This window comes from Anser anser, assembly GCF_964211835.1.
Source record: "Anser anser genome assembly, chromosome: 1".
Taxonomy (NCBI): domain Eukaryota; kingdom Metazoa; phylum Chordata; class Aves; order Anseriformes; family Anatidae; genus Anser; species Anser anser.
The window spans coordinates 133872743-133889768 of record NC_139720.1 but is presented as its reverse complement, the minus strand read 5'-3'; the positions used below and the strand labels follow the sequence as shown (position 1 = coordinate 133889768).

Genomic DNA, 17026 nt, shown 5'->3' with positions numbered 1-17026 from the left:
TACAGTGTTGTACAGTGAGCTAAAAAATTGAATAAAAAACTTTGATAGGTCCTTAATTTTGTCCAAGAGCTCTTGCATTAAGTAACAAAGTCTTTTGTATCCTCTTTACTTACCATTATTACCATTGAAATAAATCAGGTAGTGCTGCAGTTTCAAAAGTTACTAAATGCCAGAAATTTGGCTGCCAGGACAGAATAACATTTATTGATGTGTTTGGTTGTAGGTTTTTATCCTGGGGGAAGAGGACAAAGATAGCACTCTGCTGCACTTCAGAACAGTTTGAATATTTTTTACTAGCCTTAAAAATAAAATCATGACCTGCTTTCAGTGTTGACAAAATTAAAGATGTTACAGAAAGGGTAAACATTCCATGCAAATATAGGTTGAGTCATTTTGACTTATGGAATTGCTTGCACATAAATGAAAATAATCTCATGAATCTTAACACTGTCTCTAGGTTAAAAAGCAGCAGAAATCCTATAAATTAGATTTATCAATATTAAATATAGAATTAATCTTAAATTCTAAACATGATTATACTTTGACCACCCCTGGTAAAGAAATTTGATCTCCTTCTCTTTAAACAAAGAGAAGACTTTTGCTCTTTTTTTCATATGGTTCCTCTACAATCCTTTACAGCATCTGGATTGGAAAAAAAAATAAAAATCACCAAGTGATTTTGCTGTTGCAATTAAGCTGACAGTGGAAAGCAAAAAGCATAAGAATACCTGGCTTTCCATTGAGCCATTACTTAAGTAAACAATTTGATATAAATTGTTTCCTTAAATTTGCAGACGCTTGCCTAGCATTTGGATTTGCTAGTACCTTGTCCCTTCAATGCATATCTCTGTTTTTATCATGCCTAGTTTTTAAAGTTCTTATTCTGCCACAAGCATTGCAATCAAAACATTTAGAGTAATAATGCTGTTTAAGCACAGGAGCTGGTTTTGTATAGTCTGTCAACCTCCCATTTAGAGAGAATATCTGTAGAGAGGAGGGGACAGTCAAAAAACCACTTGCTGCTTTCTTTAAGAAAATAATAAAGATGAAGATGTGTAAAAATGTCAGACTTTCATGTTAGTGCATTTATACTCATTCATCATGCTTGGAAATGTAAATGTCTGAGTGCAATGCTATCTCCACTGAAGTCAGAAGAGCAGGAATTTGTTTTCTGACAAGAATCCAGATATACATACAGGATTACATCATACATCTAAGAAATGGTTTGACTGCAAGTTATAAAGAATGTTCTAAAGGCACCTTGGTTTGCAATAGGTTCAGGGAAGGTACTGTGTTTCCTATTACAACCTAGTCCCATGAAAACAGAGAAAGAGGAATTACGTTTATAACTAACATGCAGTATCCTCATTAATGTTTAATTAACCAGCCCTTTGAAAAAGGGGAAAAAAATAAAAACAAGCATGACCTTCTTATTCCTATATATTGCACTCTCTTTTCTGAAAAGTTGTTTTCACAGAAGCCAACATCAGCATGCTTGCAGCCATAGCTACCAACCCATGGAGCTCACGTTTTCCTTACTTGTCTCGTTCAGGTGTATGCCCAGTTTCAAATCTATGCAGCGCTTATTCTTTTTGTGGCAACATGTAATAAAGCCTAGGAGGTCCTCCTAAATTCCTTCTTCCTGAGAGTTGAAGTGATGAGTGGGAATGTGGGGAAAGTGGGAACTTACCCCCACACTAATTGTGGGCCAGAGGACAATGGGCCACCACAAGGGCTTCCTGCAGTCAGGAGCCCAACCTGACTGGCCCGAGCCCTCCAGGCAAAACCCTTCTGTGTTAGCCAGCAGACTGTGACAGTGGTAGCAGGAGCTCTGGTGAAAGGATTCCAGGAAAATGCTAATCCATGCAAGAGGAAATATTTTCAGGGGTGTATATCTCAGGCATGAAGCAGGTCTCAAACATATTACAATGTCAAGTCAAGGAGAACTTTAAAGGCCATTCTAGCTCTCATGTAGGACATTGTTCCCAGTAACTGGTGATGAAGAGAGACCTTTGTACTTGTGGTGTCCGATCTCTGTTGCCATGATGAGATTTGGTGAAAAATTCCATTTATCAATATTTAAATTAACTCTTCAAGTTTCTTCTGAGCATAGTGTTGCAATGCATTGTCTCATCTAGGCAGTAGTAGTTCAGCTGCCTCGCAGAAAGAACTGTGGATACATACAGTCTTTTTTATGAGAAATTTTCACTGAAAAATAATCAATTATTAAAGCAATGTCTCTCTTACGTTTCTCTTTGTGGTTTTCATCCAATTTTGTGCAGCCAGAGTTCAGGGCAGGCAGCTTCAGATAATCAAACCCTAGATAAAGAATTCCGTTTCATATAGTATAATGTCCCCACTAACACAATCCTAAGTCTGTGCATGGAGAAGTATAGTCTTTGGTGATAGCACATGTTCTAGTTGTGAGCTACCGAAATCAGAGACATAGTTGTTAAAGGAAGGCATAATCCTGTTCAGCTAGGGCTGTGTATGGCATTGATTTTGCTTTCACACAAGCTAAAGCTCACACCATCCATTTTCTTCTTGTTCTTTTCTTCCTGCGCTAGATGGCACTGTGATGTATATTATCAGAGACAAGCAGCTTTTGATGTAATGTAAAAATAACACAGATTTCTGAAGAAAACCTAAAATGACAGTGGCAAAAAATGCTTGCAAATGTTCTGAAGTTCTCAGTGATGCACTGTAAAAAGCATGTCTCATTTCCAGTCCATGAATTTTGTGTCCTCTCTACCTCATTGTTGTTTTGAGATGACTGTGTTAGGGAGGAGGGCTGCTTTCTGAAAACAATGCAGAATTTTATTTTCATAGCTGTCAGTTCACTAAACATTGAGAACGTGAACATGCTTGCAGGTATTCTGCAGAAAACATTAATTACTCTGCTTCAACTTCTGGTAATTTTGTTGCTTCTAGGAAGAAGTAAAGATTATATCTAGAATTTCACTCCCTCTTCCCTTCCCACCCCATCTCTGGCACTGTAATGTTTCAGGTCAGGAAGATGAGCTTTGAAACACTTGCAAATATCAAAAATACTGCTTGAGTTTCAGTTCTTATGAAACCAGTTAATCTTGCACTATTTAGGAGATGTTTTTTGAAATAACTGTTCTCCCCACCACACCTAAAAGAATAAATAAATAAATAAAATCACACAGCAGAGGATATTAGTTGGTACGCAGCTTTTTCAGTGTTTTTGCAATGACAGCTTTGGGTTGGTGGCTGACATTAAAATGAAAGAAAAATGTTTTCCAGCACAACCCGTTCAAGAGCCAAGGCTGTGACAAAGTTTTTTAACAGTACAGTGATTACAAATGAGAATTGACTTTTAGAGACTTTTTAAAAGAAGCCTGAAGCAATATAGATGCACAATGTCATATCAGATAGTAGCACCGCTTTTTTAACTGGAAAATAAACTTATATGAAGATGTCAGCTCAATAATTGTTTTACATTAACTAAATGCAATGATATCAGCATCTCCAGAATCTGTAAGACTGATTTCCTTTATGTTGCTATGATACCATATTATTACTTGATATGCTTTATAATCAACTAACATAAGAATAATGGTCAAGAGTAAAAATGAATAATTCAAATCAAGAAAAAGCTCTCATTCTAAACACTGTTTATCACACAGTTTCCCTCTGATAAGTGACCCTGTGAAACTGATATCCGTAGGTTTCATGTTTACTGTCTTTCAATTGCTCCAGTATCAAATATGGTTACTTTCCAAGCTGTTTGCTCATTCTAACTGCTATTTTTGCAAACTCATCTTTGGTCCAAACTGATTTCCTGTCTCTCTTAAATTAGGGAACATAAGATGTAAAAGATCATTGTCACAATGGGACCAGTATAGCCCATTGTCAAGCTGGTGAGGTTAAATAGGTTCACGGGAAGCAAATAGGTAAATTATTCTCCCAGGAATGGGGAAAGCACAATAAGCTCTACTTGTTCATCAAAAGTAAAAATAGAGACAGCTGACATTTTTTCACTAACATTTGCAGAACTCAGCTCAACATTCTTTGTTCAGTGCATTGGGTGATCTTCCATCACTGAAGCTCAGGGATCCTACAAAAATCAGCAAAATAACCAAGGGACCCTGAGCGGACGCAGCTCCGAGGGGAGGCAGGGCAGGGTGCCGGGCAGCCTAATGAGTCAACTTCTTCCACGGAGCCATGGCCAAAACAGCCACAGACCCTTGGGATGCATTCAGCTGTTTAATGAAGTTTATCTACGTTTAAAAAAAATCAGTGGTCTGGGGACATGTGGTCAGCAACATAACATTTGCTGCTGATCAGAAATGAAGCCACCAACAAATTTGCAGTTCACAGGAAATTTCAAACAGTTTAACTTGATCAGATGATTTAGAATTAAATCAAATTTTGAAAAGTAATTTGTTATAAGTTAGAAATCCTGCTTCTCTGCAGTGAAGACACCTCTTGCCATTACCACAAGAAAGCATGAATTAATATGCTAGCAAATCATCAGGGTTGGAAAGGGTCACCTTTAAAATTACTTGACCCAGTAAAAGCAGGCTCAAGTTCATGCTGCTTAAGACAAAAGCACAGAAATATCTGAAGGGTAGATGGAATAAAAGTTATAACTCTCTGCTCTGCATTTAAATAGCCTTTCTTATTCCATGCTTCATAGCCTTATCTCTCTGACTCTGGTAATTACCTCTTTATCCATTTACCACCTCAAGAATAGGCATCATTTGATACGCACGTGAGATACTCTTAGGAGGTGTGCCACTGCACACTATACTGTGGCACAACACAACAATACAGAGTTTTAGCAAAACAAAGCAACAACTGATATTCCACTATATTCTGCACATATATATTCCACATAGCAAATATGCATGTGAATGATTATTTTGTTAACCAACCAGTGCATACCATATTCTTTGTTAGTTTAAAAGTGTCCTATATAAAAACTTAGGTGTATATATACCATAATATTTGTGTATTAATATCTTGTAGATTATGCATTTTTATGCAGTTAATTCACCTCTGGGCATGCTTTGCATGCTAACACAAATTAAAGATGACTGATGTTGTTTTATGATATGCAAATTGATGTCTCACCTGATTCGTCAGAGCCTTATCATTTCTCAGAAACAGTGGGACCCGAGGACCACAAACAACTATTTGGTTGCCTTTTCCTGTGAAGAAACAGTCTGTTTTTGTGGCACCATACAGTATCATGAAGGGATAGAATAATTTGCTATAAAGAACATGTTTGGCTACCAAAATCAGTGCTACCTCTAACGAAAACATCAGCCCAGGCTGATCAGCTGTATCTGATTTGTACTAGCATACAAAGTATGCACACGGGTGAATTTATGAGAAAAAAATCAGTCTTGCAGTGTAAGCTACCTTCACTCAGAGCATAGCACAAATTGCTTACTTCAATGTCTAAGTAAAATTTCCACTACTGTGTGGCAGGATAATAAGGATTGATGCAGCAAGTTTGAAACCTATTATACGGAAAACAAGAGGAGCTCTATCAGTGTGAACTGTCATTCACAAACAGCACAGGTATTTCTTCCCTTGAGAAAAAGGGATTTAATATTGCCTCTGCCAAACTCGTATATTTATTAAAATACCTGAGGACGGCAAAATGCCCTGGATCCATAGTATCGAAGGCACATAGCTAAGAGATTCCTGAAACTGTTGTATGGATTTGCTGCCATGGAATGGCTGCTGGCCATTTCCAAGAATTCGAGGAACTTGTTTAGGTGTGTAATTCCCTTGTTGAGAATCTTGACGTTACTCTGTGTTTCCTTCACATATCTGTAAAACTCAGCCACCACATCCAGGATGCATTTCTACAGGTTCAAGCAGACTTCACATAGTTGTTAGTCTACTGTGGACCTCAATTTAGTGGGGCTTCACCTGAAGCATGTTTGGTGTGATTTGCTTTATGAGAAAATGAAGCTGGGGACAACTACTTGATCGTGAAGAGTCACACACCATAGTAACATACGATTTAAGTAGTGCATGAACTTGTTCTGGTTTCAAAGCCATAGCTTGCACTAATGAAATTTGAATTTGTGGCTTTCAAAACACGTTCAAACACACTGTGTCAACATTAGCTGCCATTCCCAATGACAATTATGACAAGCAACTAAATTCTCCTGGTGGATAAATTTGAATTTAGCATTTTAACAGCAAAGGCCCAAGAACAGAGTTCATATGAGTAGCCATGCCATGTGTGTTGCTAGTTCCTTGGACTGAAAAGAAATAAAAAGAAATGAATAAACTCTAATCTAATTTGTTCCACTAATCTCTCCGTCTGAGTTTGGAATTTATGGGGGAGCAGTCAGGTTTTAATGGCCAGACAGCATGTCCTGTTAGGTAGAGCAGAGCAATGCTTGCAATATTTTTAACTTTGTTTTGTATGAAAATGTGACATGCCTTCAGCATTACTTAATAAAAATCTCAACTTTTTCAAAAGCAGTGTGGATATAGCTACAGCCATATTATATATGAATACAGACTTTAGCTGCAGCTACGTATGGGGGGAGTGCTAGTGCTGTACTAATACTGAGCTAAGAATGACATCCAGGAAGAAAACATACTTTAACACCTACAGACCATAAAGTGCGAGTGTTGTGTGCATACAAGCATAAATTATGTGCACAAACCATTTGCAGTTCTGTGAGAGTAATGCAAGCCTTAGCTAGCATAACAGAAATAAGCTGAATGGCACTTTCAGCATCCTGACCTACTCTCTCATGGATGAGTCCCAAACAATGAGTTTGACTGCGACCTAGCCATCAGCTGAGGCAACAAGAAATTCGGGCAGAACACCTCTCTGTTCATTAACCTCTTAATTAAATCAATCAGTGCAACTCCAAAATTATTTTTGCTGTCTTGATTGATATTGAAACTTCTTCATGCACACTGAGAAGGACAAATGCAGACAGAATTAGTTCATAAACAGTTGCTCAGAAGAATTTGAGATTCATTAAATTTGGTTTACTAATATTTATATATTATCATAATACCTAGTGGCCAAGCAGTATTGGGTCCTCTTTGTGCTGCATACTGCGCACATACTCAGAGAGAGTGTCCTGCCCTGAGTTGTAGCCAACTATTACGACAAGCTGTGGATGTACAGAACACAAGAAGAAAGATCACTGTAAGGATGGTAAGCACCAAGTTCATTCTACAGTATTACTTTCACAGGCATTTAACTAAAGGGACAAGGAAGTTAAAAAGCCTGAAGAGAGATCATAAAGCAAAGAGTGGGGCATAAAAATAATTTAGGGCAGCCAATTGTCAATTACTTTAAAAAAAAATCAAGGAAACTTGGAGTGAAGGGCATAGACACTATCTTTGCTCTGGCTTAAAATACTTCTGTAGGTCCTGTGAATGGTACTTCAGCTCATGTAGTTTTCCCCATCACCACCAGCACTGTAAGATCTACGTGACTGACCTGAGGTCAAGCAACATTTGTTCTCTGCCTCCCAGCTCTGGACCAGCAGCTTGAAAGGAAGCGCAATGGAAGACTGCTATGGATGGACCCCACTTCAACCCAATTTTCCCTCCTTTCCCTGAGACCAATATAATTTCCTCTGCAGCTGCTTTATTCTCTTTCTTATCCATTTAACTCTCTCCTTTAAGTATTCATTTCCCAAGGCTCTTCCAGTTTAGTACCTTGGAGTCCAGATTTACTTCCAGACCCTTCCAGATTCATTTGTTTATCTTATGACCTGAATAAGGAAAAAAAAAAATCCTTTCAGCCAGAGGAAGACATACTTATCAGCTTCTCTTCTATGTACAAATGGTGTTGCTCGTTCTGCTGGACAAGGTTAATCTTGCTTTAAAGGTTAACCTATGGACACAGCTCAGCTGCAGCAGTATTTTCAGTCCATAAACATAGGACTGGTATATCTGTTTTATTATCCACCTGATGTTCCACTCTTTTGGGGGTCTTCTAGAAGTATCAGGTACCTGGCCTCGCTGGACTCACACTCCCATTTAGGCTAGGTCACTAGCTTTTAATAGCTCAGAATAATTTTGGGTCATTAACTTCTTCACTTGTTTCAGAAGTGCCAGAGAGTTCTGGCAGCAGCAGAGTTTCTCCTGGCTGTATGAAATCTCCCTAGTGAGTGCAAGTGCAGAAAAAAGAAGGTAATGCTTCTACAGGAGAAAATTTTTCTACTTGAGGAGCCTAACCGTATGAGCAAGGGTCAGCATGGGGATGTCACAAGCCAGATTATTAGCATCAAAGAGGATTACTGGACTGTCAAAGTATGATCTTAAGTTAAACCTTACCCTGACCTTGTCAAGGTCCCAGACATGGGACATCTTTGTCCCCATACAAGATCCCATATTTCTAATGGTTTTCCCTGTCATTTTATGTTTGTTTGTTTTGGAGAGCAACTGCATCATTTTCAGGCCTGAAACTAATGCACAGCATCTAATCAGCTGGGCAGAAATGAAGCTGTTCCTTTGAAGCTGTTCCTTGTGTCTTGCTAAATGTATACTGCTGAAAATTAGCAGTTTCTCAGGAATAATCTTGCAGAAAAATTCAGCTCTGGTATTGCTGTGTTGTAAGTGAAGGGAGCACATACCAGAGAATTCATTGCTTTATCCACGCTGTTAAACATTCACAGTTGAAAAGAGACATAAATAATGTAAAAATTGACTCTCCTGTGGGAACATTTCTTGACTCATTGAAGTATCTATCACACCTGCCTTCCTTTCCTTCCTTTTTCTGCAAGAGTTTTAAATTAGAGTCCACTGCTGAAAATATTTCTGCAAGTTCTTTGTGAAATCAATAGCTGTTTCTGGTGGATGTTTTCAAAGTCTCAAATGCAAAATATAGTCAGGAACCTTGTGCAGTACCACACTCAATAATCACTCAATAATGATAGGAAATCAGTAATTTTTTTAAATTAATCCTACCAATACGTAAAATGTAAATATACCAACTGGACCAGGAAGCTTATTCTACTTGTGTTCACCACACACAGATTCTTTTAAACTAGAAACAAACTACAAACAAAACCTAATTGGAAAGAAGTATTCAATAATGGAAAGCAATGTTAGCATTTTAGGAAAGGTACCAAATAATTTTTCTGCTGAAACAAAGGATTTCCTCAAAAACAACAAAATGTCACAGGCTCCCATCAGCTCAGTCATCATCATTATGATTTCTGTAACACACATCCAAATAGCTTCTGTAGTGGGTTTCTAATTGTGGTAGATTTATCCTGTGAGAAATCCACCTGGACTTTTAAAAGTAGTACTTCCAAAGTTAGATGGAAAGAAAAAAAGACCCAAAAAAAAGACCAAAAAAAAAAAGACTGCTAAATAAGAAAACGGATGTGTATGTGGAAGGTGTCAATATGAAGGAATGGCTATATGAAGGCAGGTAAGAAAGTAGGTGAAAGCATCACAGCACTTAAAAGGTTGTCTCTGTCACTACTGCAAAGCCAAGGTTACAAAGGAACAAGCATTTGTTTCTATCCTGTCAGTAACTGCAAGAGTTAAAAAGCATAATACATCATGTCTGGCTATGGTGAGAACCCTCCGGCCCAGAAAGAATCTCTCTCCAGATGCACTGGGTTGTCTCTCTCAGCTGGTGACACAGGCAGTCACCATTCACTCAATGCAGTTTCGTATTTGAGAAGATGCAGCCCTGTTCTTGCCTTGCAACAAGCAAGTTACAGCACACAAAGAAGCTCTCCTATTTGAGTGTTTTGATTTTTTTCTCTTTTTAACATTTCTCAAGTTCTGCAAAAATAACAAGTGATGTGGAAAATGAAAGAGTGGGAGGTCACAGACTAACCAGTACTGCAATGTTGGATGTGTGTATGGACCTAATTGTGTTAGACATAATTTATTTGTGCTTATAACTTTTTTTTTTTTATATAAAATGGAGCAGCACCAAGATGAGAGAGAAAGCACCTCTCAGAATGCCAATTTAGTACCCTGACACAGAATCTGAAGCAGGAAGACTACAGGGTTAAGTCATGTTTTCTCATGATCAATGTCAGTGTCCTTTCTAATAAAGGACTGATAATTCTGAAGTTAAATGTTATTCATGTTTTTATTTTCTGTGTTTTCAGAGAAATGTTCTGATGTTCTGTCCATGTTGAAACCGATATATATATGCGTCCTCTACATAAGGATTGTAATAGAGATAAATTAATGTGTTCTGAAATTAATTTTAATTTTGAAAAAAAAAAAAGTTATATCTGAGTTACTTGTCTCAATATCAGCTACAGAGAATACACAGAAATGGGCACCACTAGGTATTTGTCATTAGACACTTAAACTGCAACAATGATCTAAAATAGATCAGATAATCTGCACCTTTCTCTCCACGACCTACAAAAAGAAGAGAGATTAGGCATTTAAAACATGCCTGTAAATAGAAAGAGATGCCTACTACCCCGATTCTCTATTGAATCTGTCTTTCCTAAGTAAAACAGTTATTTCCTCTGTCGTACAATTTCTCTCTGTTGTCTAGATAAATAATATGCATTTTTGGACCAGAATTATGCTTATTCTTGCCACCTAACAAAATGGGATACAGTTTTCCAGGCAGTACTGTAATTAAATCGTACATGTGCTATCAAATAAATAAATTTAAATGTGAAGCATCAACTGCAGTATGGAACACAGTTGTTTCATTAGGTAATAGGCAGTTCCATAGGAAATCTTACTTACAAAAAGTTTTAATGAGACAGCTGCTGTTCCCCTACATTTACATTTTTGATTTTTGTATCTTTAACGCAGTGTTTTCAAACTTTTGCTTGGAGCACTCTTGGAGAGATGATTAGAAAATATGCATTCGAATAGATCCAACTGTTATATATATATGTATTATATAAAATTCTCCAAGAATATTCTTACTTGTATCACTACGCTAACGACCTGAAAATCTTTTTTAATTTCTCCTGTTTCTTTTTTTCTTTCTTCTGGCACTTCTCTCTCTTCTTCTCCCTCTTGTATGTAGGATCTTTATATTTCTTGTCAATAACTCTTCTTTGTCCTTTTTCTTGAGCATTTCCTTCCCAAATTGTCCCTGAAAACTTAGACTACCACCTTCCTGTCATGAAGTCACCAGCAAAGCTTGTGTGGTGACTTCAGTGGACATAACTTCCCTCACTGATTTCCATATCTGCTTCCCCCTCATAGCAGCAAAAGAGGAAGGTGATAGCTATAATAAAATGAGCTTTTATAATGCAGTTGATGTCAGGTAAGTTCTCCAGACAAGAAAGCTCAGTCTTGCAGTAAAAAAAAAAATGCCCAGTTTTTCTCTGACAGCTGTGTGACATAAGCTTTCTAAGCTTCCACTATAAGATAAAGGAAAATTTCCAAAAAACAATCTTGGAATTCAAATTAACAGGTACAGATACACTGGAAAAGTTCACACTTTTAACAAGATGTAAAACAGATCCTTATTCCATATATAGAGAAGTATTAAGGCACGTATTATGCCCATAGGGTAAACTCAAAACTCTGATTAGATAAAATACCTCTCACTAAGCCAGCCAACCACTGCCTTGCTTCTGGCAAAATCTTTGTTTTGAAAAAAAAATCATATAAGATATCCTTGTATGCAGTGAACTTGTGTGGATTCACTAAGGCTAGTGCCTGAACTGCTGAATTCCATGTGGAATAAGGAAAACGTGTCAGCCCTGTCTGCCTGTAGGGCCATGGAGAGGAATCTGTCCATGGAAATAAGGTAATTTCTTAGCAATGTGGTTTAAACATTCTTCTCTTCTCCCTATATTATAAATGATATTGTTAAGCACTACAAGATGAAAATCAGAAACAGTTCAGACATTGCTTTTGGCTTTTCTGACTTGCTGTTATCTTCCAAATCCATGCAAATTACTAAAACAAAAAACAGTATTCAAGATGCTCTTGACTTATTCATAAGAGATAAGAGACACAGGATATACATAAGCTCTCTTAGTTTCTGAAGGAACTAGAGATCCTCAGGAAGGAATTTTCCCAAAAGGTTTTAAGTCTTTGTCATTTTTTGTTGGACTTCTAGTGAAGGTCATATTTGAAAGTAACTGTTACTTTATCTGAGAGCATAAAGTGAACTGTACTCTCTAAGTTTTTCTATTACAGTGTCCCCAATAAAATATTCCGAACATGAAATCTTCCGCCAGAATCTGAATGAGTGTGAAGTGACCTAGCTCTTCTAGAATTTGTGGAGCTTTGCCTCAGCAAAGCAAGTCTTACACAGTTATAGGAAGAAAAAAAAATAAATAGTAGAATAGAAAGTTCTGTGTTCTTTTTTGGGGTGATCCTCAGAATCAACTTGGAATTGAACTTGAGGATGTTCATCTCCAAGAATGTTTCCAGCTGTAGGTCATGACCATTTGGAGAAGGATAAATATTAGCAATCATCAGCCAGGCTAAGGTTCTCCCCAAGACAGAGTGTTATTTACTATATAAGTAAACTTTTCCAGTAAGTTTGAGACTGGTAGCTCAAACTCTGATTTAGGATACGTAGGCTTTTATATTTAAGTATTGAGGTATTATATTTAGGTTTTCTTACAACAGCAGCAAATCAAAATGGTAGAGGTAAAGTTTAACAGCATACCTTTGGAAGTCCTCACAGCTGTTAGCAACATTTATTCCACAAAAGACCATTCTTTCCAGTATTTCCTGTATAGGAGATAATTACCCACAGCCTTTCCTCTGTCCCTCCCCCAGTCCAGGAAAAGCTCCTAGCGGGTTTCTTACATCACAAAAGAGCCCAGAAAAGAGCTGTCATCAAGAAAAATATGCATTATAACTCTTCGAACAATAATTTATATTACCTATGTAAACTATGTATGTCTTGTAAAATAATTTAATAATGGCACTTTTTAAACCCTAGATTTTTCTCACCTAGAATATGCATGGAGAGAGATACAGATAGGTGTGCATATATTTGTGTGTTCAAAATGGGCCCAAGGAAAATAATGTTAAAAAATTATTAGCTTGAGAGTACAGTGCTACAGTGATAATATCTGTGATTTTTTTTTCCCGTTTACTTCAAAATTTTACCATCTTACAGAGCAGAAGTCAAAAGAAGAGAATCTACAGGGTTCCTACTGTAACGTACTAGTTTTCTAACCCTCAGATAAGGGAAATGGGTAATTAAACTTAACTGGAATCTTTCAGTTGTTTAGCGCTGGGGGCAGTTCTACATGGTCGCTGTAACTTCAAGGAGAATTCTATTCTTATTAAATAATTTTATAGAATTACTTAATGACTTTCTAGTCAATTGAGTCTCTGATATAGGATTTTGTTGATTGTACCACTTACATTCCACAGAATCATGGGATAACTCAGGAAGAAAGGGACCTACTTAGGCCTCCAACCCAACACATGCCCAAAACAGTGCCAGCTCTTGGGTCAGAACAGGTTGCTAAGGGCCTGATCTGGCTGGGGCTTAAAACCCTCCAAGGATGTAGACAGCACAGCCTCTAGGGAACACCTGGCTCCACTGCCTCACTGTCCTCATGGGGAAACAGTCTCTTACTCTAGTAAGAGAGTCAGTGTCTTCAGTCGCTACTTAGCCTGAACCTCTCTCGCATACAGGATGGTCAACCTGGTAAGGAGAGCTTTAAGCAAGACCTAAATCAAAATATTCTAAATAATTAATCTGAGGTGGCGTGCACATATTCCCTAGTTTTCCTAGCTTTTGATACACATGGGGCTCATTTTACCTATGTACACCATTCCAAAGTTATATGTTCAGACTCAGCCAATCTGTATTACATATAAAGCCCATAGTGATGGGCTTTAATGATTTAAAGGCAAAAGTGTCTCAGGAAAGAACTCTTGGACAGTTGTTATGTGATATCTGCTAAATGGTGGTAACAGTGGGAGAAAAAAAATTGTATATCAGAAAATATTAGAAAAGAACTCGAGAATTAAACAGATGTCATTCTGCTACTGCCTATATAACTTAAGCACCTTCATTATCATTCATGTACTTAATATATGCAGTTCTGGTCATTTAATCTGAAAACCTTCCACTAGGGAGAAAAGCAACAAAGGAACAAAACGTCTTCAGTAAAAGGAAAGGATTGCTTGGAAAACAGATATAAGGCAACACAGAATTAATCTACAAAATCAGGATGATATAGAGAAAGTGAATGTAAATGGTCATTCACTGTTTCTTAAAAAACAAGAAACTGGCTTGAAATGACAACTTGAAATTAAAAAGAATTGTTTTGTTCTGTTTTTCATCCAGTGCGTGTAAGTAGTAGAACTCATCAGTACAGCAGAGGACAAAAATATAAAAATATAAATTAGTTCCAAAAATATCAAAGACAAAATTACAGAGGAGACATTTAACAGGAATATGAAATACTTCACTGAAATATTAAATGCTGACTTAGGAAACAATTAAACTACCAATTATTGGAATACGGTAGATTATGCTAGGGAAAGGATCACTCTGTACTTGTCATCTTTCCCTTAAAAATCTTTATTAACTATTACTAGAGCCAAGACAAGCTGCATGAACTGATCTGAGCATGTTCTTATATTCTTTCTGCATATTATTCCAGCATATCTATTTATTGATAAAACTGCAGGTCAAAATATACTTAAATAGAAAAATGTCAGACTTTTTTCACCTTTTCCCTCCCCTAAACTTCTCTTAAAACTTTTCTTCATTTTTCCTCCGAACTCTACAATGGTGTCAACAAAACTGAAGAAACCCATAACGAGGAAGTAGGGAACGACACATTATGGTGGTTTTACTCACGTGGGCATCTGAGCTCCACCACAACCTCTGCCTCACTCCCCCTCCTCAAGGGGAAAGGGGAGAAAAGACAATGCAAAGGGCTCAAGGGTTGAGATAAGGGCAGGGAGATCACTCAACAATTATCATGATGGGCAAAACAGTCTCAGACTTTGGAGATTAGTAAAGTTTGTTGCCTATTACTAGCAAGCTAGAGAAGTGAGAAACAAAGAAAAGAAACTAAAAACACGTACCCCCATCCATCCTCTTCTACATCCTCGCCCCAAGCGGCAGTGCAGGGGAACAGGGAATGGGGGCTGCGGTCAGTCCCTGACACTTCGTCTCTGCTGCTCCTTCACGGTCCCTCCCTGCCCCTGCTCCCCGTGGGGTCCCTCCCACGGGATGCCGTCCTGCCCGAACTGAGCCTGCGGGGGCTGCCCACAGGCAGCAGCTCTTCAGGAACTGCTCCCACATGGCTCCGTACCACGGGGTCACTCTGACAGGAGCAAGCTGCTCCAGCACGGGTCCCCCACGGGCGGCAGCTCCCCCCAGACCCCCTGCTCCTGCGGGGGCTCCTCTCCACGGGCTGCAGCTCCGGCCCGGGGCCTGCTCCTGCGGGGGCTCTCCATGGGCCGCAGCCTCCTCCAGGCCACATGCACCTGCTCCACCGGGGGCTCCTCCACGGGCTGCAGCGTGGAGATCTGCTCCGTGTGGGACCCGTGGGCTGCAGGGGGACAGCCTGCTCCACCAGGGGCCTCTCCACAGCCCGCAGGGGAACTGCTGCTGCCTGCCTGGAGCACCTCCTGCCCTCCTGCTGCACTGACCTGGGGGGCTGCAGGGCTGCTTCTCACTCCTCGCTCTCCCAGCTGCTGTTGTGCAGAAGTTTTTCTTCCTTTCTTAAATATGCTCTTAGAGAGGTGCAAACAACATCACTTACTGTCTGGGCTCTAAGCAGCAGCAGGTCCTTTTGGAGCCAGCTGAAACTGGCCCCTATCTAACAGGGGGCAGCTGCTGAGCTCTGTCCAGAGAGGCCGCTCCTGTAGCCCCCCACTACCAAAACCTTGCCATGTAAAACCACAACACGCATACATTTACTGCTTTTGACATTGTTCAATAATACTGAAAACTGTAAAAATGCCAGTTTATGAAATTTCTTTTGGTCTTCTTTAGAATGAATGACTTTTTTTCCTATATGCTATTATATATATACAGAAGTCACAAGTTTGTTCCGTGTGTTCAACTTGTGCATGATCAGGGCCTATCCAGTGCCCTTTACACAAAATTTGTCCTCTCAGATTTACTGATATACTTCATTCATACTACTCTACAAAGAGGCATTTCGCAAAAGTAGTATTGGTCAACATTTTTCCACAGCATCATTTTGAAACACCATGTGTTTTGGGATTCTACTGCCATTCTCAAAGACTTGTTTTTAACTACCCACCATCTATTACCTACATGGAATAAAATACTAACCCTAACAATTAAGCCACACCATTTTCTAATTGCTCAGAAAGTAGTATTTCATAATGAATCTATTACCTGTGTTGAAATAATCCTTGAATAAGATGTTCTTGTGATTTAACCTGGCCAGCAGCTAAGCACTACGCGGCCGTTTGCTCACCCTCACTCCTTCGGTGGGATGGGGGAGAGAATTGGGAAAAAAATGAGTTTGTGCATTGAGATAAAGACAGTTTATTAGGACAAGAAAGAGAGGAAAATCATAATGATAAAAATACTAATAATAATGATGTGTACAAAACAAATGACGCACAATGCAATTGCTCAAAACCCGCTGACTGATGCCCATCCCATCCCTGAGCAGCGCCCCACCCCAACCCCATCCAGCCACTCCATATTAATTGTTCAGCATGACACCATATGGTATGGGATAGCCCTTTGGACATTTCAGGTCAGCTGTCCTGGTTTTGTCCCCTTCCAGCTCCTTGTACACCTCCAGCCTCCTCACTGGCAGGACAGAGCGAGAAGCTGAAAAGACCTTGGCTCTGTGTAAGCACTGTTCTGCAACAACTGAAACGTTGCTTTGTTATTAGCATTACTCTCATCCTAAATCAAAAACACAGCACCATCCCAGCTACTAGGAAGAAAATTAACTCTATCCTAACCAAAACCAGGACAGATGAGTATTTACTAGGGGAAAAATCATAATTTTCCTTCTGTGGAATGTCCTTTGTGACAGATATTCATATTTGATATTATCTGCTTAAAAGGTTTTGTACATCCTGTTTCTTCATGCATGCCCTAACCATTTTAATGTTGAACTCCTTGTCA

General features: G+C 38.8%; 1 protein-coding gene across 20 annotated transcripts in view; it reads right to left on the bottom strand.

Moving 5' to 3' along the window:
- Positions 1-16306, bottom strand: part of LOC310894838 (uncharacterized protein) — a 37437-nt gene extending 21131 nt beyond the window's left edge. For 6 of the 20 annotated variants that reach the window (XR_014580208.1, XR_014580209.1, XR_014580210.1 and 3 more), the window contains exons 1-2: positions 15559-16306; positions 14989-15168 (exon numbers count right to left, since the gene is read on the bottom strand). Coding sequence is in view for 1 of the 20 variants with exons in the window: in XM_083825434.1 (XP_083681560.1) it covers positions 5101-5177; positions 7678-7717 (117 nt within the window). In the remaining 19 variants the exon portion in view is untranslated. Of the gene's footprint in view, positions 1-668; positions 3137-5100; positions 7125-7677; positions 15169-15558 lie in introns of those variants that run through there. The other 14 variants (XR_014580219.1, XR_014580220.1, XR_014580221.1 and 11 more) reach the window with 12 other exon arrangements.
- Positions 16307-17026: the final 720 nt, after the last annotated feature.